Source organism: Balaenoptera musculus, chromosome 5 (genome assembly GCF_009873245.2).
Source record: "Balaenoptera musculus isolate JJ_BM4_2016_0621 chromosome 5, mBalMus1.pri.v3, whole genome shotgun sequence".
Lineage (NCBI taxonomy): Eukaryota > Metazoa > Chordata > Mammalia > Artiodactyla > Balaenopteridae > Balaenoptera > Balaenoptera musculus.
Genome location: NC_045789.1, coordinates 18,495,662 through 18,520,546, shown reverse-complemented (window position 1 = coordinate 18,520,546; position 24,885 = coordinate 18,495,662). Strand labels below are relative to the sequence as shown.

Below are 24,885 nucleotides of genomic sequence, written 5' to 3'. Positions count from 1 at the left end.
GATGCTTAATATTTATGCAAAACAAAAAAGGATATAATTTAAGTTAAAGAGCATTATGGAGAAAAAGAACCACTTCACAAACTATGATCCCCATGACAGACAAAAGTAAAAGGAAGCAGAGGAAAGATCGTTACAAGTCTGGCATTTGTTCCTTTAAAATACTAAAGATAAGTTTACTTCTATTTTATCTAATAAGTTTTGAAAGCTGCATTCAAATTGCAGCTTTTAGAATACTGGAACAAAAACACCACTGCTCGAATAATGTTCTGAGAAAAGTTAAAATAGCTTTCTAAAGTATCTAAGCTATTTCTTGGGAATACTTGCACACCAGGGGGAAAAAAAAACCTACCCTTACAAAAGAAATATATCACGCATTTAGACCGTGCACTCTGCGTGTTGCTAACATTACCTTCTCAGTACACCTCCCTACACAGTGTGACATCCTATTATAGAGATTCAATCACAATCTCCTTTGGATTAGACTGTGATGTTTTTGAAGACCATTTTGCCATCTGATAAGCTTTTGTACAGATTTTTGAAGAACTTCCTCAAAGGACAAACAACTAGTTTAGATGCATAACAAGCCTAATTCTTTTATATCCAAAGCTGCCATAATAACTTCACAACTAGTTTCTTTCACTTGTCTTTCTAAACCATTCTCCCACTTAGCTTTGTCCCACCTTCTCAGGTGTCCAAGCCTAAATGAAGCTGAAGAAAAAGGAAGTGACAAGAACAACTGGCCAATGATTTCTTAATGCAGTTCAGATACCTGTGTATTATGGTCAAATTTCAATTATTTAGGAACTGACTGTTCATTTTGTAGATTACCCAGATAGATGAATTCTCCTGTTCATATTTAGGACATTTTCTCTTCAAAAATTATTCCACCAGAGGGTAAGAAAAATAGAGGTTACTGACCCTATAAAGACTACATTTGTTATTAGCTCAGGTTTAACAGGCAAGCCATTTGATGAATAAGAGCTATTTTTTATTATTATAATGGATAACTTTAATTCATAAGTTTAAAACTGGTGTTTCTTGGAAAGGATGTGACCTGAGGACACATTCTGTTTAGCTTGTACAGTGCTAAAGAAGCAAATGTAATCCACCATTTAAAAAACAGATGTCACATGAAAAGTTAAATTTCTAGCTTCTTCTTCCCACCAGATGAAAAGATTTGGCAGTATGTTTCCAAACTGCCCACACAGAAGCAACTGGCTAGAGGAGAGTAGTAGCTCTCCCCTTTCAATGGGACAGGGCTCAGTCCCCACCATTTGCTGTTGTCACTAACACCAAGGTCAAATGTCAGTAGCCATTTGTCATCAATGTTTACCTTTTATTTTTTTTTTAATTACTGAGAATATTTCTTTGGACTCATGAAGAAATAAAAAATATACCTAAAGGGCCATGTGTTTCTAGGACACATGAAAGAATACTATTACATGTTCAATATACAAGTAAAATTGGTCTCTGCCAGAGACTACAACTTAAAATGCCATGATGAAATAAGCCACAGAAAGACCTTATTTGTATTAATTCTAGGAACCTACCAGAATTTGAGCGTTTTACCATGCAGTAATTCATAGAATAGATAGATGAATTTTTTGTGACATTTAAAAGTACAATGAAGCCTTCGTTTCACTGTTCTTATGTTCATTCAATTAACAACCATATAGGCTATCTGAAAATTGATGTTATTTGTTGCTGGGTTCTAAGAATGTTTTACAGTGAAAAGAAACTTCTGTTTACAAGTATTTATTAAATTTCTAAAATCAAATATCTGAACTTTATTTTTCTAAGGCCAGATTTCATTAAAAGTTTTTTTATTGTTATAAGTAAATCCAGTATCTAGAGAAAATAATTCTATTTATATAGACAGTGTTTATGTTTTAAAGCTGCTCCTGGTATTAATATAAAGTAATAAACATGAAGGTATTTTAACATTGTATATTTTTTAAATGTTCATAGCAAAAAATCTTAAACCATACCATTATGTTGTTTCTTGTTTTTGGTATTGATTAACATGGACAACCCTTCAACAATTAGTCCCATTTAGTAAATTTGACCATTTTGTATTTTTAAACATTGTTATTTAATGTTGACTAATTACTAATTTTATATGCTACTTATGAATGCTTTGTTCATAATTTTTCTAAATAGTTTTGGTTTATACTACAGTAATGATTTTTAATTTTTCCCCCACAGATAAAGCAAGTTTTCAATTTTGTTTACCATTCTCATTGCTATAGTTCATCAGCATGCCACAAAAGACAGTCAAGAGCTTCTCATTGGCGGGATCTGTTTTACTGCACAGTGACCTTAAATGGTCAATTACAATCTGTGCACCACCTGCTTGGTCAACTGCACTTCTGCCCTCATCTGTAAAACAAAGAGTCAAATTAAAAAGAAAAGAAAAAAGAAAGGTACCTTACAATTTCAAATACAAAACATAACAGTTATTCCTTATTTAGTAAGTATTAAATAAACCTAAGTAGGGCATTAAATATGACTTTTTGGAAAACAAAACAAATAAACATGGAAATGGGGGTGGGATGGGGAAAAGAGACAATCACTTTTTAGGAGAAAAATGATTATTCTCATTGGTATCATATAGGAACTTAAAGAACTTCTGTGGGTCCTAAGATTTTATGACTATGACATGTGAAATATTTTGCCTCCTCTTTCACAGATGACAACTCTGTGTAAGAGAAAAAAATAGGAACTAATATTCCATTGGAATATTTTTTTTCTCAGCTTGGAAACCACTAAATGTATCTTTCTATCAGTGGTTTCAAAGTCAGTTATTACCAAAGATAACCATCTGCAACACAGTATAATTTTAGATTACAATATGTAATTCCTAAAGATTAGTACTAGGGTCTTTTACTGACATTTTCAATAGTACATAAGCATGTTCCCTTTTTCAATTCTTAGTAGATTGTGTTTCATTTTTCCTTATTCTCTCCATTCACGAGCACACCAATACACTTCAACATTACAACCAGTGGTCAAATGGTCAGACATACCTTCTATTATATGTACACCTACATTACATAGAACAGATGTCATTTAATTGTTGGAACATATAAACTGCTTTAAAATACTTTCTAACCCTTGAACATAGAATTGGAAAGAGATGAAAGAAAGACTATGTCTTTCTAAATCTGACTTCCTTATATAAAATATGATAGACTCTAGAACAGTGCTATCCAATAAAAATATGAGAGCCGCAAATGTGAGCTGCCTACATAATTTAAATTTACTAGTAGCCACATTAAAAACATAAAAAGTGAAAAATTAGTTTTAGTAATATATTTTACTCAATCCAATATATCTAAAATACTGATCACTCCAATACACAATCAATATACAAATTATTAATGAAATATTTTACATCTCTGCTTTGTGATAAATCTTTGAAATCCAAGTGTATTTTATATTTTACACTTACAGTTGCATGTCAATTCAGACTAGCCACATTTCAATTGCTCAAGAGTCAAAATGCTTAGTGGCTGCTATACTGGATCTTGCAGCTATAGAAGCACAACAAAAGGATCAGTAAAAGAAATGGCTCACAAAGGACTTACAGCTATGAAATTAGTTAGTAAATGAAAGATTTTCATTTTCCTAATAAAAGAACTGAAACTAAGGTCATATCTTTATAACTGCTGCTGAACCATATTAGAAAATGAGACAATACATATCATTTCCTGTGGTAGAAATACACACACACAACTTATATAGCAGGGCTTCATAAATACTAGCTTCATAATTTTGCAAAATTTTAAGGAAATCCATACTAAAATGAAACAAAACAGTTTTGGTCACTTAATTTTTGTGCCACGTCCACTTGGCTTTATTCTATGATTATACAGATGCAGAAGAGGACCCTATGCTAATTAGCTAATAAGATCACAGAAAATTCTTAAGTGCCAAGGTAGCTAGTCACATGAGCCAGCCAAGTACATTGGTCATATCTCATTTAGAAATCTAATTTCTAAAGTTTTCTTTTCCAATAACATAAATGTAAATTATCTAAATTGTTAGGCAATTTGTATGTGGATCATGTCAGAAAAAACTAAATATTAGGATGACAAATCTAAAGGTTCAGACCTTCAACACTATGCATATACAATATATATCCCATCCCTAAATTACAAAGCTCAAATAGTTTTTAATTCTAACTGTTGAGTAAATATGGGCTTTCAAAATATAAATCGTATATGCTTAGAAAGCTAAGCTGGCTTCCTATCAACACTGAGGTATTCAGTGTTCAAAACATTAAATAATTCAATAAATTTTAATAAAATTTATTCAACAAATTTGTTCATCAAATTTAATAATGCAATAAATAAGAACGTAACTACAATTAAAAGGCAAATTACCTACTTGTGTTTCAGAACCACAGTATTTCACTTCCCTTCCTTTGCTTCCTTCTTCGTTCCCTTCCTCCCTCCCTGCCCTGTTTGGACTACAAGATAGCTATGTGTTATCAAGAGTTGGCTGAAGAGCATAAGCTCAATTTCTACATTAGAAATTATTGATACATTATTACCAAATTTGAGAAGAAAAGCAAAGCACATATAATAGAAGATATCTGAGTCAAAGAGAATTTTATTAAAATATTTTAAATAATCTGAAGATGCAAAGAAATAAATAATAATGCTTTTTTTTATTGGAGTATAGTTGCTTTACCGTGTTGTGTTAATTTATACTGTACAGCAAAGTGAATCAGCTATACGTATACATATATCCCTTTTTTTGGATTTTCTTCTCATTTAGGTCACAGAGCATTGAGTAGAGTTCCCTGTGCTATAATGCTGTGTTCTTTTACTCTACCAAAACCAGTAAGTTTTTAAAGGCATCTTACAAATTATTTAAAATACATATTAGAACATCTGTCATTACACAAGTCCATATAAACTGTTTCCGCAGTAAAGGTAGTCCTATAGCTTTATGTTATGATATTAAAATGAGTATTATTATTGTTCACTTAAAAATAATTTCCAAAAGGTTCCTTATCCTAAACTTTCATATCCCCGAATGTAGGCTCACTTTTAACTTTTCTGATAATAAGTGACTTCTAATTTGTGAAGCATCCTGAGCTGTCACTTCTAGAAATATAATTTACATTTTTATTTTCCAAAATTATGAGGTATCCAACCACTGGAGAAAGTGCAGCCCACCAATTCTTTAAGCCCTGCTACATTCTTTAATGATGACCTGTCACACAAAGTAGCTTCCAGCACAAATATGATCTTTCTTCACACTAGGTAAGAGCAGGGCTTTAAATCTAATGAGATACTGCACTTTAAATCTAACAGGTGGTATTACTCTTCAGTAGTCAAAAAGATATTCAGTAGCCAAAAGCAGGAAGCAATAAAATTTGTATGTCATGTTTATTATGCCTCACAAATGAGAAAAAAATGTGAACAAGCTGGTATTCCATTACCAAGTACAAGTTATACGCTAAGGCTGAGGAAAGGACCTAAAAACAACCTCTGAATACAACTATCTGATGGGTTATAGTATATCCTACGTTCAGATTTGCTTGTATCTTTCCCCAAATGCCTAGTACACAGCAGGCACTCAATATTTATGGAATGGATGGGGCCTTAGGGTAGATTTTGGTAAAGTATGATTCACCTTGGGGATGAGAGAGAGAGAGAGAGAGAGAGAGAGAGAGGGAGAGGTGAGAATGAAAATCATCTACTTCTTTTTTAATGTTTAAACCACCACAATATGGTTTGGCTTTGCTTTTTTTGAACTTTATTTGAATGAAATCATGTTGTATTCATTCTTTTTGTGCCTTCTTACACTCAACAGTATGTTTATGAAATTCATCCACTCTGTTATATGCTTCTTTGCTGTACAATACTCATTGTATGAACACATAGTAATTATTTGTCTATTCTTTTGCTGATTATTACCTGGGTTGTTTTTAGGTTTGGGCTATTATTTATAATACCCAGGTGGTATTGTTGGTTCATAGAATCTGCACATCTTCCACTTTTTTAGATAATGACAAACAGGCTTCCAAAGCCAGTGTACATTCCCTCCAGCAGTGTGTGAGTTCCTGCTGCTTCACTCCTTCACTACCACTGGCATTCTATTTGATTTTTAAATCTGATGGGTGAGGTTGAACCTATTGCAGAATATACAGGAGCAGGTCTTTGCTGACAGTTTCCTTTTCTGTACATTCAATAAGACAGTTAATTTAGTTCAAGAGTATGTAGCATGTACATGGGGAAAAAAACAGTTCACATTGAGGGAGGGAGAAAAAGAGAGAGATAAATGGATGCATACATGTTAGAATTTGAAAGAAAAAAATGGAAAGAGAGCCAAGTAGCTACTAGAAGCTGACTATCAAGCCTGTGTAATAATATGACTGGATAAGCACAATTCTGGAACTTTTTTATACTCTTGCTTATAGAAAAGCTTTACAATAATATCAGCAAATACACTGTTTTTTTTTTTTTTTTCTTATCATTTCAATAATCACCAGCTTTCTGAAAGGAGAATTTAGAAGGCTTAAATCTTTGAAAAGACTAAGGAGGAAGACTGGGGAAGCAGCACAGTGTTGGATGTCAAAGTGGCCGATAATTTGCAATAGCAAATTTTATCTATAATTAATTTTTAAAAATAATTTATTTTTATAATCTAAAAGTCTATGTTTTCCATGCTACCTTCCACTTTTATGGTTTAAACATCACTTTTTTTCATATTCTCAGAAATTCTCAGTACCATAATTCTATTTTAAACGAATTATGCCTACATACATATCTGATGTTTTCCTCCCACCCTCTACTTATTTGTATAATAACAAGATCTTCATTCCTTATGCGTTCATCTGCTCAAACTACTTATTTCCCACCAGAAGTAATAATCCTCTGTGACATCAGGAGTGGTTGCTGTGGTGATGATTATGATGCAGCACCGCAGAAAATTATGACTACACGAGAGAAATAAACTACAGGAGCTGATCATACTAATAAGCCTTCATCTAAACTTTGTCAAAAATTAATATTGAAAAACACGAGAAAAGTATGTGTTGTGGAGATACTACTGAATAAATTATCTTTTGTGTTTTCAAAGAAGTTTTAGCAATTAAAGAGTTCACTTTTAACATGTTACACTGTCATGGATTTGTGCACTGCCTCACTCACTCTGTTTTCGATAAAAGCATCCTGCACAAATGCTCTGTGTTAATTAACAATGCTGGCTGTGCACCGGCTGCACACACACATTATAGTAAGTGCTAGAGATCTGGCATAATTAAAGATGATATGGCGCATAAGGCTAACAAAGGCTCTTTCGGGTTACTGATGGCCAAAATGAAAACTAAGGCTCTGAACACAGAGATAAAAATGACTGTTCTTGTACATGTATTTTAGAGATAATACTACTGTAAGTGAATTAAGAAGATAAATTATAAACCATATTTCGTTTTTCTTATATCTCAACTCAGACTTTGCTTAAAGAAATTGTGATGATTAAATATCAGCCTTCTGAACTAAAACTTGGGAAATCTGAATTCCAATTCAACGTTCCCTCATTAAACACTAAAAAAGGTATATTGAAATACCTTTACCATTTAGTTCAGCAAGACAGTAGCACTGTCTTGGTGTCAATTGTGAATCTTTTTTAAAGATTCATTTCTGACTAGTTCTTGGGTATCTTTCCCCCCAAAATCTTTTTAGGGTATCCATGAACTTAACAAATATTAAGACCAATCTACATTAAACAATAGCTGTCCAAAATGCAGGCTAAACAGAGAGAAGATGATAGGCAAAATCTATTTCACATATAATTGGTTAAGAGATTAAAGAGGCATAGTACAATAACACAATTTTCATATCCATATCAAAACTCATGGAGAGTCACACATCCATTCATTGAGATCCACGTTGAGAGTGAGAAATTTCCAAATCTCTGAGAAAATGTGCTTTAACTAACAATATTAGAACCACAGTAAAGATTGAACAAATTACACAATCTTTTCTTTAACTCTGTAAAACTTATATGCCTCACAAAGAAGGACAAACCCTTAAACTATGCTGCACATCTTTTCACACATCCCTGTCACATTAGCCATGATGAGCCATCCAAACAGTCACAACTTTTACAAGTCCCTCCCTTTCCCAACTTCTGCATTCTTAACAGAAACCATGTTTCCTACTTTCACAGACAGAAAAGAGAAGACATCAGATACAATCTTTCCCACTTTTTCACCCTCTCCACTATTAGACCTAGGATGATATGCAACTTTTCCCAATCACTTTCAGTATCTCATACTGTAATTAAAGTTCAGTTATAGCTATTTAAGGGTAAAGAAGATTTATTTCCAACAGGAAGTAAGACTTCCCTCTTTAAATAAAGTTGTAGACATGTCATAAACTGAGGACCTGAATGGAAAGAACATTTAATGATGAAGTCCTTGGACTAGTCCTGGTTGTTGGAGTAGAAATTAGAATTTTTTTGTTACCTAAAATTTGAAATGTTAAAATTAAGAATTTCAATAAGGCAAAGTAGAAGTGTTTAATATTTTCAAAAACTGAGGTAATCACTCACTTAGTGATTATCACTGAGGTAATGACTTATAAAATGACTATAATAAGGTCTTTAAATTTGGGGTTTTGTTAAGTTTGACCATAAGAAAGCCTCTTAACCTCTGTTGATGTCAGTTTCCTAATCTGGAAAAGGGGGGAAAGCAAGAGTAGAAGATGGTCAGACTTCTTTTTAGCTTTGACATTCTCTTATTCATTTCAATTTCTACTTCTATTTCTACTGTGTCCATGTGTGCACACAGGAAATACTTAACGTATGCTGTGTAAGGTTTTTTAATGTGTTAAATTCTGCTATTTTAGCTTTCCAATCATTAATCATTATAATTAATGTACTTATTTAAATTTTTCCCAAGTAAATATTACTAGACACTATAAAGACCATGGCAAATAAATCAGAAATTCGTTTTCCAAGCTAAGCTAGAAAGCTGAGCTCTGAAAAATTATACTGTCTAGAAATAACAATAATTTTTGATGTGCTTTTTCTTAGTGAACAAAAAAGTGATTCAGAATAGGTGCTTAAAGTCAAAACAATTATAACTTAAGACCTTACTAGTATTGGTTTGGAAAAAGTGATAACATTATAAAGATGTCATTTATTTTAATAACATAACATTTATTTTAATCACATTCCTCACGTCTTTCCTTCAGACTCTACTACTATGCCACTTTTAAACCTCTAAGAACAAATACTTTGTTATAACAGAATTTGAAAATGTATAATATATACTAAACAAGGATTTTAATACAATAGGCAACATAAATTAGACTCATATTAAATGCAGGGACACAAATACTATTCTGAGACTTTTTAGTCAATACTAAACTATAACTGAGATTAGAATCCTAGATTTTAAACTTCAAAGAGCCCATTAAGAGCCCTTTCATTTTCAGTGAATGCCAGCCACGTGTTACAAAACTCAGATGTCTTAGATAACTAAATGAAAAATATTACTGAAAATCCCCAAACTATCACATTACTCAGTTAAGAAAATGACTGAATTTCTAAAGTTTGCCAGAATTCTGTATGAATAATGCTCCAAATAAGGAGTTAAATAGGATAAAGTTTGTAAATATTTTCATTGAAATGTGATTTAAAAAATGTTAGTCGCTATCTTTAAATTTACCTGAACTGAAAAGGAATCAAATATCAAATTTCTTCTTATAAACTTAAAACACAAATTTATGACACACAGATTTACTCATGAGCATATGCTTAGCATGCCATTTAGGTTCAGTAGTTTAATATCTTTATCTGAGATAAGGCTACTGATAAAGGAGTCTGCTTTTGAGACACTGACATTATTCCTGCTTATTATGGGTTGAACTGTGTCTCCCAAAAATATATGTGCAAGTCCTAACTCCCAGTACCTCAGACTTTATTTGGAAACAGGGTCAATGAAGAGAGGTTAGTTAAGATGAGGTCATACTGTAGTAAGGTGGGTCTCCAATCCAATATGACTGGTATTCTTATAAGAAGAAGAGAGAGATGCAGAGAGGAGAATGCCATATGAAGACATGAAAACACAAATGGAGAAGACAGCCATGTGAAGACAACAGAAGAGACTGGAGTTTGCTGCCACAAGCCAAGGAACTCCAGATGCCACCAGAAGCTAGGAAGAAGCAAAAAAAAAAAAAAAAAGCCCTCCTTGCCTACAGGTTTAAAGGGAGCATGGTCCTGCATGACACCTTGATGTTGAAGTTACAGCCTCCACAACTGTAAAATAATAAATTTCTGTTGTTTTAAGCCACCAGTTTGTGGAACTTCATTACAGCATCCCCAGGAAACTAATACACTTCTCTATATAAACAATGTGAAGTATTCAAGCTTCATATTAAAAAAAGAATATTTGACATTAAGTAAGCCTTTACTATATATTCAGATTTTATACATCTCACAGAAACTACAGTTTTCAGATTACTAACAATAATATTTCTCAAGTATAATTAATCCAAGACTTTATTTAATCAATAATACAGGACATTATTTAATCAATTAATATAGGGCTTGAATTATTTACTTACCTATTTAATTATTTAATCACATGTAGCAACTGTGATATGGGTACAATCAATGGAAAATCACAGCTTCTTTCCTCACTACTTAATCTACTTTGAATTTCTTTCTACTTAGAACCAAAATGTTTAGAAATGGGTTTTGCTTCATAGATAGATAGTAACAGTGATGGCTGTTCAGCATGGTGCTTATCAATAATAGCCTACTGTTGGGAGAAGAACAAGAGTATGGAGAGACTCTCTGTGGAACAGGCAGGCATGAATGGCTGAAGTCTGAAGAGAGAGCAGGAACACTAAAAAAATTCCTCTAGTACCCCTAGTCTAAGCACAAGGTAGGAACAGCCAACTACTAAAGTTCTGAAAACTACTGCACTGAAGTAAAGTTAGCAACAGCAAAACGTGAACCCAGCTCAACTTCTGACTAGACTGGCTGGTCCTCCACCCCATACTAACTGCCTGAAATAAAAGGAAGTGTGCTACTTCCAGAGATTAAATATTGTTAATTTCAGTCTCTAGTGTTTTTCTACACATAATGTCCATCATTCATTACAAAATTAAGAGATATATTTTAAAAAGGAAGGAAAAAATAATTCACTGTCAAGAGATAAATCTATCATCAGAATGAGACTCATAAGTGACCAAGATGTTAGAACTATCAGATAGGGACTTTAAAATAATCATGATTAATATATTAAAGGATTTAGTAGAAAAGGTGAATATCCATGAACAGATGTGGAATTTTGTAGAGAAACAGAAATTATAAGAGTTAAATGAAGATGTTAGAAATGAAAAACATTATCAAAGATAAAGAATTATTTCAAAAGGTTGAGCAGTAGACTCAACGAAATAAAGGAAAGACTCAGTGAACTTGTAGATAAATAGAAATAAAAATTAAAACACAAAGAGACAAAAAAGAGTGGGGGAAACCCCAAAGCACGTACAAGCTGAAAGAAAATAGCAAAGGGTCTAGGATAAGTAAAACTGGAATCCCAGAAGGAGAAAAGATTGAGAACATGGTAGAAGAAACATTTAAACAGTTAACAGCTGAAAAATTTCCAAAAATAATGAAAGACATTACGCCACAAATCTGTGAACTTTAGGGACCCTCTTCCTCCCCAGCAAAGAAAACAAAACAAAAATACACACCAAATAGCCAAGCTGCTGAAAAATCAAAGAAAAAGAGAATATTTGAAGGCAGCCAGAGGGAACAAATAGAAATATTTATATTTGGAATAGCAAAAATAATACAGCAGACTTCTTATCCAAAAGTATGCAAGCTAAAAAACAATGGAATAACGTCTGTGAAGTACTGAAAGAAAAAAAAACCTGTTAACAAAACAGATTTTCAGGCAGAAGGTGTACAATACTAGACAAAAATTTGAATATATCCAAAGAAACAAGGAACACTAAAAATGATAAAAATCAAAGTAAATATAAAAAATTTTCCCCTGTTTTTAAAAATACCTGTCAAGAGAAATTGGTTCAAGATGGCGGATTAGAAAGATCTGCGCACACTCCCTCTTGCAAGAGCACTGGAATCACAACTAACTGCTGAACAATCATCAAAAGTAAGACACTGGAACTCACCAAAAAAGATACCCCACACCCAAAGACAAAGGAGAAGCTGCAACAACACAGTAGGAGGGGCTCAGTCACAATAAAATCAAATCCCATAACCACTGGGTGAGTGACTCACAAACTGGAGAACAATTATACAACCGAAGTCCACCTACTGGAGGGAAGGTTCTGAGCCCCACGCCAGGCTTACCAACCAGGGGGTCCGGGAATGGGAGGAGAAATTCCCAGAGAATCAGACTTCGAAGGCTAGCAGGATTTGATTGCAGGACTTCAACAGGACTAGGGGAAACAGAGACTCTACTCTTGGGGGGCACACACAAAGTAGTGTGTGCATCAGGACCCAGGGGGAAGGAGCAGTGACCCCATAGAAGACTGAACCAGACGTACCTGCTAGTGTTGGAGGCTCTCCTGCAGAGGTGAGGGGTGGCTGTGGCTCACTGCAGGGACAAGGACACTGGCAGCAGAAGTTCTGGGAAGTACCCCTTGGCATCAACCCTCCAGAAGTCTGCCATTACCCCACCAAAGAGCCTGTAGGCTCCACTGCTGGGTTGCCTCAGGCCAAAGAACCAACAGGAAGGAAACCCAACACCACCCATTAGGAGACAAGCGGATTAATGTTTTACTGAGCTCTGCACACCAGAACAACACCCAGCTCTACCCACCACCAGTCCCTCCCAACAGGAAGCTTTCAAAAGACTCTTAGATAGCCTGATCCACCAGAGGGCAGACAGCAGATGCACAAAGAACTACAATCCTGCAGTCTGTGGAACAAAAACCACATTCACAGAGAGACAGACAAAATGAAAACGCAGAGGACTATGTACCAGATAAGGGAACAAGATAAAACCCCAGAAAAACAAGTAAATAAAGTGGAGATAGGCAACCTTCGAGAAAAAGAATTCAGAATAATGATAGTGAAGATGATCCAGGACCTTGGAAAAAGAAAGGAGGCAAAGATCGAGAAGATGCAAGAAATGTTTAATAAAGACCTAGAAGAATTAAAGAAAAAACAAACAGAGATGAAAAATACAGTAACTGAAATGAAAAATACACTAGAAGGAATCAATAGCAGAATAACTGAGGCAGAACAACGGATAAGTGACCTGGAAGACAGAATGGTGGAATTCACTGCAGCAGAACAGAATAAAGAAAAAAGAATGAAAAGAAATGAAGACAGCCTAAGAGACCTCTGGGACAACATTAAACGCAACAACAGTCGCATAATAGGGTTCCCAGAAGAAGAGAGAAAGGACCCGAGAAAATATTTGAAGAGATTATAGTTGAAAACTTCCCTAACATGGGAAAGGAAACAGCCACCCAGGTCCAGGAAGCAGAGAGTCCCAGGCAGGATAAACCCTAGGAGAAACACGCGAAGACACACAGTAATCAAACTGACAAAAATTAAAGTCAAAGAAAAATTATTAAAAGCAACAAGAGAAAAAGGACACATAACATACAAGGGAACTACAATAAGCTTAACAGCTGATTTCTCAGCAGAAACTCTACAGGCCAGAAGGGAGTGGCACAATATATTTATTTATTTGTAACATCTTTTTGGGAATATAATTGCTATACAATAGTGTGTTAGTTTCTGCTTTATAACAAAGTGAATCAGCTATACATATACATATATCCCCATGTCTGTTCCCCCTTACATCTCCCTCCCTCCCACCCTCCCTATACCACTGCTCTAGGTGGTCACAAAGCACCGAGCTGATCTCCCTGTGCTATGCGGCTGCTTCCCACCAGCTACCTGTTTTACATTTGCTAGTGTATATATGTCCTTGCCAATCTCTCACTTTGTCCCAGCTTACACTTCCTCCTCCTCGTCTCCTCAAGGCCATACTCTACGTCTGCATCTTTATTCCCGTCCTGCCCCAAGGTTCTTCATGACCATATATTTCTTTTCAGATTCCATATATATGTGATTGCATACGGCATTGTTTTTCTCCTTCTGACTTAATTCACTCTGTATGACAGAACATAGGTCCATCCACCTCACTACAAATAACTCAGTTTTGTTTCTTTTTATGGCTAAGTAATATTCCATTGCATATATGTGCCACATCTTCTTTATCCATTCATCTGTCGATGGACACTTCGGTTGCTTCCATGTCCTGGCTATTGTAAATAGAGCTGCAAAGAACATTGTGGTACATGACTCTTTTTGAATTATGGTTTTCTCTGGGTGTATGCCCAGGAGCGGGATTGATGGGTCATATGGTAATTCTATTTTTAGTTTATTAAGGAACCTCCATACTGTTCTCCATAGTGGCTGTACCAATTTACATTCCCACCAACAGTGCAAGAGGGTTCCCTTTTCTCCACACCTTCTCCAGCATTTAGTGTTTGTTGATTTTTTTGATGATGCCCATTTTGACTGGTGTGAGATGATATCTCATTGTAGTTTTGATTTGCATTTCCCTAATGATTAATGACGTTGAGCATTTTTTCATGTGTTTTGTTGGCAATCTGTAAGTCTTCTTTGGAGAAATATCTATTTAGGTCTTCTGCCCATTTTTGGATTCGGTTGTTTGTTTTTTTTGATATTGAGCTGCATGAACTGCTTGTGAATTTTAGAGATTAATCCTTTGTCAGTTGCTTCATTTGCAAATATTTTCTCCCATTCTGAGGGTTGTCTTTTCCTCTTGTTTACAGTTTCCTTTGTTGTGCAAAAGCTTTGAAGTTTCATTAGGTCCCATTTATTTTTGTATTTATTTCCACTTCTCTAGGAGGTGGGTCAAAAAGGGTCTTGATGTGATTTATGTCATAGAGTGTTCTGCCTATGTTTTCCTCTAAGAGTTTTAGAGTGTCTGGCCTTACATTTAAGTCTTTAATCCATTTTGAGTTTACTTTTATGTACGGCATTAGGGAGTGTGCTAATTTCATTCTTTTACATGTAGCTGTCCAGTTTTCCCAGCACCACTTACTGATAAGATTGTCTTTTCTCCATTGTATAGTCTTGCCTCCTTTATCAAAAATAAGTTGACCATATGTGCATAGGTTTATCTCTGGGCTTTCTATCCTGTTCCATTGATCTACATTTCTGTTTTTGTGCCAGTACCATACTGTCTTGATTACTTCAGCTTTGTAGTATAGTCTGAAGTCTGGGAGCCTGATTCCTCCAGCTCTGTTTTTCTTTCTCAAGATTGCATTGGCTACTCGGGGTCTTTTGTATTTCCATACAAATTGTAAAATTTTTTATTCTAATTCTGTGAAAAATGCCAGTGGTAGTTTGACAGGGATTGCAATGAATCTGTAGATTGCTTTGGGTAGCAAAGCATCATTTTCACAATGTTGATTATTCCAATCCAAGAACATTGTATATCTCTCCATCTATTTGTATCATCTTTAATTTCTTTCATTAGTGTCTTATAGTTTTCTGCATACAGGTCTTTTGTCTCCTTAGGTAGGTTTATTCCTAGGTATTTTATTCTTTTTGTGGCAATGGTAAATGGGAGTGTTTCCTTAATTTCACTTTCAGATTTTTATCACTAGTGTATAGGAATGCAAAAGATTTCTGTGCATTAATTTTGTATCCTGCTACTTTAACAAATTCATTGATTAGCTCTCGTAGTTTTCTGGTAGCATCTTTAGGATTCTCTACATATAGTTTCATGTCACCTGCAAACAGTGACAGCTTTACTAATTTTCCAATTTGGATTCCATTTATTTCTTTTTCTTCTCTGACTGCTGTGGCTAAAATTTCCAAAACTATGTTCAATAGTAGTGGTGAGAGTGGGCAACCTTGTCTTGTTCCTGATCTTAGTGGAAATGGTTTCAGTTTTTCAGTATTGAGGATAACGTTGGCTGTGCATTTGTCATATATGTCCTTTATTATGTTGAGGTAAGTTCCCACTATGCCTACTTTCTGGAGGATTTTTATCATAAATGGGTGTTGAATTTTGTAGAAAGCTTTTTCTGCATCTATTGAGATGATCATATGGTTTTTATTCTTCAGTTTGTTAATATGGTGTATCACATTGATTTGCGCAGATGGAAGAATCCTTGCATTCCCGGGATAAACCCCACTTGATCATGGTGTATGATCCTTTTAATGTGCTGTTGGATTCTGTTTGCTAGTATTTTGTGGAGGATTTCTGCATCTATATTCATCAGTGATATTGGCTTGTAGTTTTCTTTCTTTGTGACATCTTGTCTACTTTTGGTATCAGGGTGATGGTGCCCTCGTAGAATGAGTTGGGGAGTGTTCCTCCCTCTGCTATATTTTGGAAGACTTTGAGAAGGATAGGTGTTAGCTCTTCTCTAAATGTTTGATAGAATTCTCCTGTGAAGCCATCTGGTCCTGGGCTTTTGTTTGTTGGAGGATTTTTAATCACAGTTTCAATTTCAGTGCATGTGATTGGTCTGTTTATATTTTCTATTTCTTCCTGGTTCAGGCTCGGAAGGTTGTGCTTTTCTAAGAATTTGTCCATTTCTTCCAGGTTGTCCATTTTATTGGCATATAGTTGCTTGTGGTAATCTCTCATGATCTTTTGTATTTCTGCAGTGTCCGTTGTTACTTCTCCTTTTCTTTCCTAATTCTGTTGATTTGAGTCTTCTCCATTTTTTTCCTGAGAAGTCTGGCTAATGGTCTATCAATTTTGTTTATCTTCTCAAAGAAACAGCTTTTAGTTTTATTGATCTTTGCTAATGTTTCCTTCACTTTTTTTCATTTAGCTGTGATCTGATCTTTGTAATTTCTATCCTTCTGCTAACTTTGAGGTTTTTTTGTTCTTTCTCTAATTGCTTTAGGTGTAATATTACATTGTTTATTTGAGATGTTTCTTCTTGAGATAGGATTGTATTGCTATAAACCTCCCTCTTAGAACTGCTTTTGCTGCATCCCATAGGTTTTGGGTCATCGTGTTTTCATCATCATTTGTTTCTAGGTATTTTTTGGTTTCCTCTTTTATTTCTTCAGTGATCTCTTGGTTATTAAGTAGTGTATTGTTTAGCCTCCATGTGTTTGTATTTTTTACAGATTTTTTTCCTCTAATTGATATCTAGTCTCATAGCGTTGTGGTCGGAAAAGATTCTTGATATGATTTCAATTTTCATAAATTTACCAAGGCTTGATTTGTGACCCAAGATATGATCTATCCTGAAGAATGTTCCATGAGCACTTGAGAAGTGCATTCTGTTGTTTTTGGATGGAATGTCCTATAAATATCAATTAAGTGCATCTTGTTTAATGTATCATTTATAGCTTGTGTTTCCTTATTTATTTTCATTTTGGATATCTGTCCGTTGGTGAAAGTGGGGTGTTAAAGTCCCCTACTATGATTGTGTTGCTGTCGATTTCCCCTTTTATGGCTGTTAGTATTTGCCTTATGTATTGAGGTGCTCATATGTTGGATGCATAGATACTTACAACTTTTATATCTTCTTCTTGCATTGATTCCTTGATCATTATGTAGTGTCCTTCTTTGTCTCTTGTAATAGTCTTTATTTTAAAGTCTGTTTTGTCTGATATGTGAATTGCTACTCCACCTTTCTTTTGATTTTCATTTGCATGGAATATCTTTTTCCACCCCCTCACTTTCAGTCTGTATGTGTCCCTAGGTCTGAAGTGGGTCTCTTATACACAGCATATACACGGGTCTTGATTTTGTATCCATTCAGCCAGTCTATTTCTTTTGCTTGGAGCATGTAATCCATTTACATTTAAGGTAATTTTCGCTATGTATGTTCCTATTACCATTCTATTAATTGTTCTGGGTTTGTTATTGTAGGTCTTTTCCTTCTGTTTTGTTTCCTGCCTAAAGCAGTTCCTTTAGCATTTGTTGTAAAGCTGGTTTGGTGGTGCTGAATTCTCTTAGCTTTTGCTTGTCTGTAAAGATTTTAATTTCTCTGTCAGATCTGAATGAGATCCTTGCTGAGTAGAGTAATCTTGGTTCTAGGTTTTTCCCTTTCATCACTTGCAGAGTTTCTGGCTTGCAGAGTTTCTGCTGAAAGATCAGGTGTTAGCCTTATGGGGATTCCCTTGTATGTTATTTGTTCTTTTTCCCTTGCTGCTTTTAATATTTTTTCTTTGTATTTAATTTTTGATAGTTTGATTAATATGTGTCTTGGCGTGTTTCTCCTGTATGGGACTCTTTGCGTTTCCTGGACTTGTTGAACTATTTCCTTTCCCATATTAGGGAAGTTTTCAAGTGCAATCTCTTCAAATATTTTCTCAATCCCTTTCTTTATCTCTTCTTCTTCTGGGACCCCTATAATTCGACTGTTGGTGTGTTTAATGTTATCCCACAAGTCTCTGAGACTGTCCTCAATTCTTTGCATTCTTTTTTCATTATTCTGCTCTGCAGTAGTTATTTCCACTATTTTATCTTCCTCATCACTTATCTGTTCTTCTGCCATTGATTCCCTCTAGAGAATTTTTAATTTCATTTATTGTGTTATTCATCACTTTTTGCTCTTTAGTTCTTCTAGGTCCTTGTTAAACGTTTCTTGTATTTTCTCCATTCTATTTCCAAGATTTTGGATCATGTTTACTATCATTATTCTGAATTCTTTTTCAGGTAGACTACCTATTTCCTCTTCATTTGTTTGGTTGGGCGGGTTTTTACCTTGCTGCCTCATCTGCTGTGTGTTTCTTTGTCTTTTCATTTTGCTTAACTTACTGTGTTTGGGGTCTCCTTTTGGCAGGCTGCAGGTTTGTAGTTCCTGTTGTTTTTGCTATCTGCCCCCAGTGGCTAAGGTTGGTTCAGTGGGTTGTGTAGGCTTCCCGGTGGAGGGGACTAGTGCCTGTGTTCTGGAGGATGAGGATGGATCTTGACTTTCTGGTGGGGAGGTCCACATCTGGTGGTGTGTTTTGGGGTGTCTGTGACCTTACTATGATTTTAGGCAGCCTCTCTTCTAATGGGTGGGGTTGCATTCCTGCCTTGCTAGTTGTTTGGCATAGGGCGTCCAGCACTGTAGCTTGCTGATTGTTGAGTGGAGCTGGGTCTTGGCGTTGAGATGGAGATCTCTGCGAGATTTTCACCATTTGATATTACGTGGAGCTCGGAGGTCTCTGGTGGACCAATGTCGTGATGTGGATCAATGTCCTGTGGTGGAGCAGTGTCAGCTCTCCCACCTCAGAGGCACAGGTCTGATGCCCGGCTGGAGCACCAAGACCCTGTCATACACACGGCTCAGAATGAAAGGGAGAAAAAGAGAAAGAAAGAAAGAAAAAATAAAATAAAATAAAGTTATTAAAATAAAAAATAATTACTAAAAATTAAAAACAATTTTTAAAGTAATAAAAAAAAGAAAGAAAGAAGAAAGCAACTAAACCAAAAAACAATCCACCAATTATAACAAGTGCTGAAAACTATACTAAAAAAAAAAAAGGACAGACAGAACCCTAGGCCAAATGGTAAAAGCAAAGCTATACAGACAAAATCACACACAGAATCATATACATACACACTCAGAAAAAGAGAAAAAGGAAAAAAAATATATATATATCGTTGCTCCCAAAGTCCACTGCCTCAATTTGGGATGATTCATTGTCTATTCAGGTATTCCACAGATGTAGGGTACATTCAGTTGATTGTGGAGATTTAATCCACTGCTTCTGAGGCTGCTGGGAGAGATTTCCCTTTCTCTTCTTTGTTTGCACAGCTCCCAGGGTTCAGCTTTGGATTTGGCCCTGCCTCTGCGTCAAGGTCACCTGAGGGCGTCTGTTCTTCGCTCAGACAGGACGGGGTTAAAGTAGCAACTGATTAAGTGGCTCTGGCTCACTCAGGCTGGGGGCAGGGAGGGGTATGGAATGCGGGGCGAGCCTGTGGCTGCATAGGCCAGCGTGACGTTGCACCAACCTGAAGCATGCCGTGTGTTCTCCCAGGGAAGTTGTCCCTGGATCACGGGACCCTGGCAGTGGCGGGCTGCACAGATTCCCGGGAGGGGAGGTGTGGAGAGTGACCTGTGCTCGCACACAGGCTTCTTGGTGGCTGCAGCAGCAGCCTTAGCATTTCATGCCTGTCTTTCGGGTCTGCGCTGATAGCCGCGTCTCATGCCCATCTCTGGAGCTCGTTTAGGTGGTGCTCTTAATCCCCTCTCCTCGCACACCACGAAACAAAGAGGCAAGAAGTCGTCTCGTGCCTCCTAGGCAGGTCCATACTCTTTCCCGGCCTCCCTACTGGCTAGCTGTGGAGCACTAGCCCCCTTCAGGCTGTGATCACGCAGCCAACCACAGTCCTTTCCCTGGGATCTGACCTCCGAAGCCCGAGCCTCAGCTCCTAGCCCCCACCTGCCCTGGCGGGTGAGCAGACAAGCCTCTCGGGCTGGTGAGTGCTGGCCAGCACTGATCCTCCATGTGGGAATCTCTCTGCTTTGCCCTCTGCACCCCTGTTGCTGTGCTCTCCTCCATGGCTCTGAAACTTACCCCCTTCGCCACCCACAGTCTCCGCCCGCAAAGGGGCTTCCTAGTGTGTGGAAACCTTTCCTCCTTCAGAGCTCCCTCCCAGAGGTGCAGGTCCTGTCCCTATGCTTTTGTGTCTGTTTTGTCTTTTTTCTTTTGCCCTACCCAGGTATGTGGGCAGATTCTTGCATTTTGGGAGGTCTTGAGTTCTGCCAGCTTTCAGTAGGTGTTCTGTAGGGGTTGTTCTACGTGTAGATGTATTTCTGATGTATTTGTGGGGAGGAAGGTGATCTGCACATCTTACCCTTCTGGCACGATATATTTAAAGTGATGAAAGGGGAGAACCTGCAACTAAGATTACGCTATCCGGCAAGGATCTCATTCACATTTGATTGAGAAATCAAAAGCTTTACAGACAAGCAAAAGCTAAGAGAATTCAGAACCACCTAACCAGCTCTACAACAAACACTAAAGGAACTTCTCTAAGCAGGAAACACAAGAGAAGAAATGGACCTACAAAAACAAACTGAAAACAATTAAGAAAATGGTAAGAGCAACATATATATCGATAATTACCTTAAATGTGAATAGATTAAATGTTCCAACCAAAAGACACAGGCTCGCTGAATGGATACAAAAACAAGACCCACATATATCCTGCCTAAAAGAGACCCACTTTGGACCTAGGGACACACAGAGACTGAAAGTAACAGGATGGAAAAAGATATTACATGCAAATGGAAATCAAAAGAAAGCTGGAGTAGCAATACTAATATCAGATAAAATAGACTTTAAAATACAGAATGTTACAAGAGACAAGTAAGGACACTACATGATGATCAACAAATCAATCCAAGAAGAAGAGATAACAATTATAAATCTACATGCACCCAACACAGGAGCACCTCAATACATAATGCAAATGCTAACAGCTATAAAAGAGGAAATTGACTATAACACAATAATAGTGGGGGCTTTAACACCTCATTTACACCAATGGACAAATCACCCAGACAGATATTTATTAAGGAAACACAAGCTTTAAATGACACAATAGACCAGATAGATTTAATTGGTATTTATAGGACATTCCATCCGAAAACAGCAGATTACACATTCTTCTCAAGTGCACATGGAACATTCCCCAGCATAGATCACATCTTGGTTCACAAATCAAGCCTTGGTAAATTTAAGAAAACTGAAATCATATCAAGCATCTTTTCTGACCACCACACTATAAGAATAGTAATCAATAAGAGGGACAAAAAACAAACATATGGAGGCTAACCAATACATTACTAAATAACCAAGAAATCACTGAAAAAATCAAAGAGGAAATCAAAAAATACCTAGAGACAAATTACAACAGAAACACAATGATCCAAAACCTATGGGATGCAACAAAATCATTTCTAAGAGGGAAGTTTATAGCAATACAATCCTACCTCAGGAAACAAGAACAATCTCAAATAAAAAAATCTAACCTTACACCCAAAGGAACTCCAGAAAGGACAAACAAAACCCAAAGTTAGTAGAAGGGAAGAAATCATAAAGATCAGAGCAGAAATAAATGAAATAGAAACAAAGAAAACAATAGCAAAGATCAATAAAACTAAAAGCTGGTTCTTTGAGAAGATCAACAAAATTGATAAACCTTTAGCCAGACTCATCAAGAAAAAGAGGGAGAGGACTCAAATCAATAAAATTAGAAATGAAAAATGAGAAGTTACAATGGACACCGCAGAAATATAAAGCATCATAAGAGACTACTACAAGCAACACTATGCCAATAAAAGGGACAACCTGGAAGAAAGGGACAAATTCTTAGAAAGGCATAACCTTCCAAGACTGAACCAGGAAGAGATAGAAAATATGAACAGACCAATCACAAGTAATGAAATTGAAACTGTGATTAAAAATCTTCCAACAAACAAAAGTCTAGGACCAGATGGCTTCACAGGTGAATTCTATCAAACATTTAGAGAAGAGCTAACACTCATCCTTCTCAAACTCTTCCAAAATATTGCAGAGGAAGGAACACTTCCAAACTCATTCTATGAGGCCACCATCACCCTGATACTGAAACCAGACAAAGATGTCACAAAGAAAGAAACTACAGGCCAATATCACTGATGAACATAGATGCAAAAATCCTCAACAAAACACTAGCAAACAGAATCCAACAACACATTAAACGGATCATACACCACGATCAAGTGGGATTTATCCCAGGGATGCAAGGATTCTTCAATATATGCAAATCAATCAATGTGATACACCATATTAACCAATTGAAGAATAGAAACCATACGATCATCTCAATAGATACAGAAAAAGCTTTTGACAAGATTCATTACCCATTAATGATAAAAACTCTCCAGAAAGTGGGCATAGAGGGAGCCTACCTCAACATAATAAAGGCCAAAGGCCCACAGCAAACATCATTCTCAATGGTAAACACTGAAAGCATTTCCTTTAAGATCAGGAAGAAGACAAGGATGTCCACTCTTGCCACTATTATTCAACATAGTTTGGAAGTCCTAGCCATGCCAATCAGAGAAAAAAATATATAAAAAGAATACAAATTGGAAAAGAAGAAGTAAAACTGTCACTGTTTGCAGGTGACATAATACTATACATAGAGAATCCTAAAGATGACACCAGAAAACTACTAGAGCTAATCAATGAATCTGGTAAAGTTGCAGGATACAAAATTAATGCACAGAGATCTCTTGCATTCCTATACACTAACAACAAAAGATCAGAAAGAGAAGTTAAGGAAACAATCCCATTCACCATTGCCACAAAAAGAATAAAGTACATAGAAATAAACCTACCTAAGGTGGTAAAAGACCTGTACTCAGAAAACTATAAGACACTGATGAAAGAAATCAAAGATGACACAAACAGATATACCATGCTCTTGGACTGGAAGAATTAATACTGTGCAAATGACTATACTACCCAAAGCAATCTACAGATTCAATGCAATCCCTATCAAATTACCAATGGCATTTTTCACAGAACTATAACAAAAAAATCCTTTGTATGGAGACACAAAAGACCCCGAATAGCCAAAGCAATCTTGAGGGAAAAAATGGATCTGGAGGAATCAGACTCTCTGACTTCAGACTATATTACAAAGCTACAGTAATCAAGACAATCTGGTACTGGCACAAAAACAGAAATATAGATTAGTGGAACAAGATAGAAAGCCCAGAGATAAATCCACACACCTATGGTCAACTAATCTACGACAAAGGAGGCAAGGATATACAATGGAGAAAAGACAGTCTCCTTAGTAAGTGGTGTTGAGAGAACTGGACAGCTACATGTAAAACAATGAAATTAGAACACTGCCTAACAGCATAGACAAAAATAAACTCAAAATGGATTAAAGACCTAAATGTAAGCCTGGACAGTATAAAACTCTTAGAGGAAAACATAGAAAGAACACTCTTTGAGATAAATCACAGCAAGATCTTTTTGACCCACCTCTGAGAGTAATGGACATAAAACCAAAAATAAACAAATGGGACCTAATGAAACTTAAAAGCTTTTGCACAGCAAAGGAAACTATAAACAAGATGAAAAGACAACCTTCAGAATGAGAGAAGATATTTGCAAACAAATCAACAGACAAAGGATTAATCTCCAAAATATACAAACAGCTCATGCAGCTCAATATTGAAATAACAAATAACCCAATCAAAAAATGGGAAGAAGACCTAAATAGACATTTCTCCAAAGAAGACATAGAGATGGCCAAGAGGCACATGAAAAGCTGCTCACCATCACTAATTATTAGAGAAATGCAAATCAAAACTACAGTGAGGTATCACCTCACACCAGTTAGAATGGGCATCATCAGAAAATGTACAAACAACAAATGATGGAGAGGGTGTGGAGAAAAGGGAACCCTCTTGCACTGTTGGTGGGAATGTAAATTGATACAGCCACTATGGAGAACAGTATGGAAGTTACTTAAAAAACTAAATATAATATTATCATATGTTCCAGTAATCCCACTACTGGGCATATATCCAGAGAAAACCATAATTCAAAAAGACACATGCACCCCAATGTTCACTTCAGCACTATTTAGAATATCTAGGTCATGGAAGCAACCTAAATGCCCATCGACAGACGAATGGATAAAGAAGATGTGGTACATATATACAATGGAATATTACTCAGCCGTAAAAAGGAACGAAATTGGGTCACTTACAGAGACGTGGATGGATCTAGAGATTGTCATACAGAGTGAAGTAAGTCAGAAAGAGAAAAACAAATATTGTATATTAACCCATATATGTGGAATCTATAAAAATGATATAGATGAACCAGTCTGCAAGACAGAAATAGAGACACAGATGT

The 24,885-nt window shown here is 36.0% G+C and overlaps 1 protein-coding gene across 9 annotated transcripts in view; it reads right to left on the bottom strand.

The window, feature by feature from the left end:
* The window catches only part of RAP1GDS1 (Rap1 GTPase-GDP dissociation stimulator 1), a 306,019-nt gene that overhangs the window by 51,633 nt on the left and 229,501 nt on the right, over positions 1–24,885 (bottom strand). For 7 of the 9 annotated variants that reach the window (XM_036852830.1, XM_036852828.1, XM_036852827.1 and 4 more), the window contains one exon: positions 2,233–2,379. The exons of the other annotated variants lie outside the window; for them this stretch is intronic. In XM_036852830.1, coding sequence (XP_036708725.1) covers positions 2,233–2,379 — 147 coding nt within the window. The remainder of the gene's footprint in view (positions 1–2,232; positions 2,380–24,885) is intronic. 9 annotated transcript variants of the gene reach the window in all.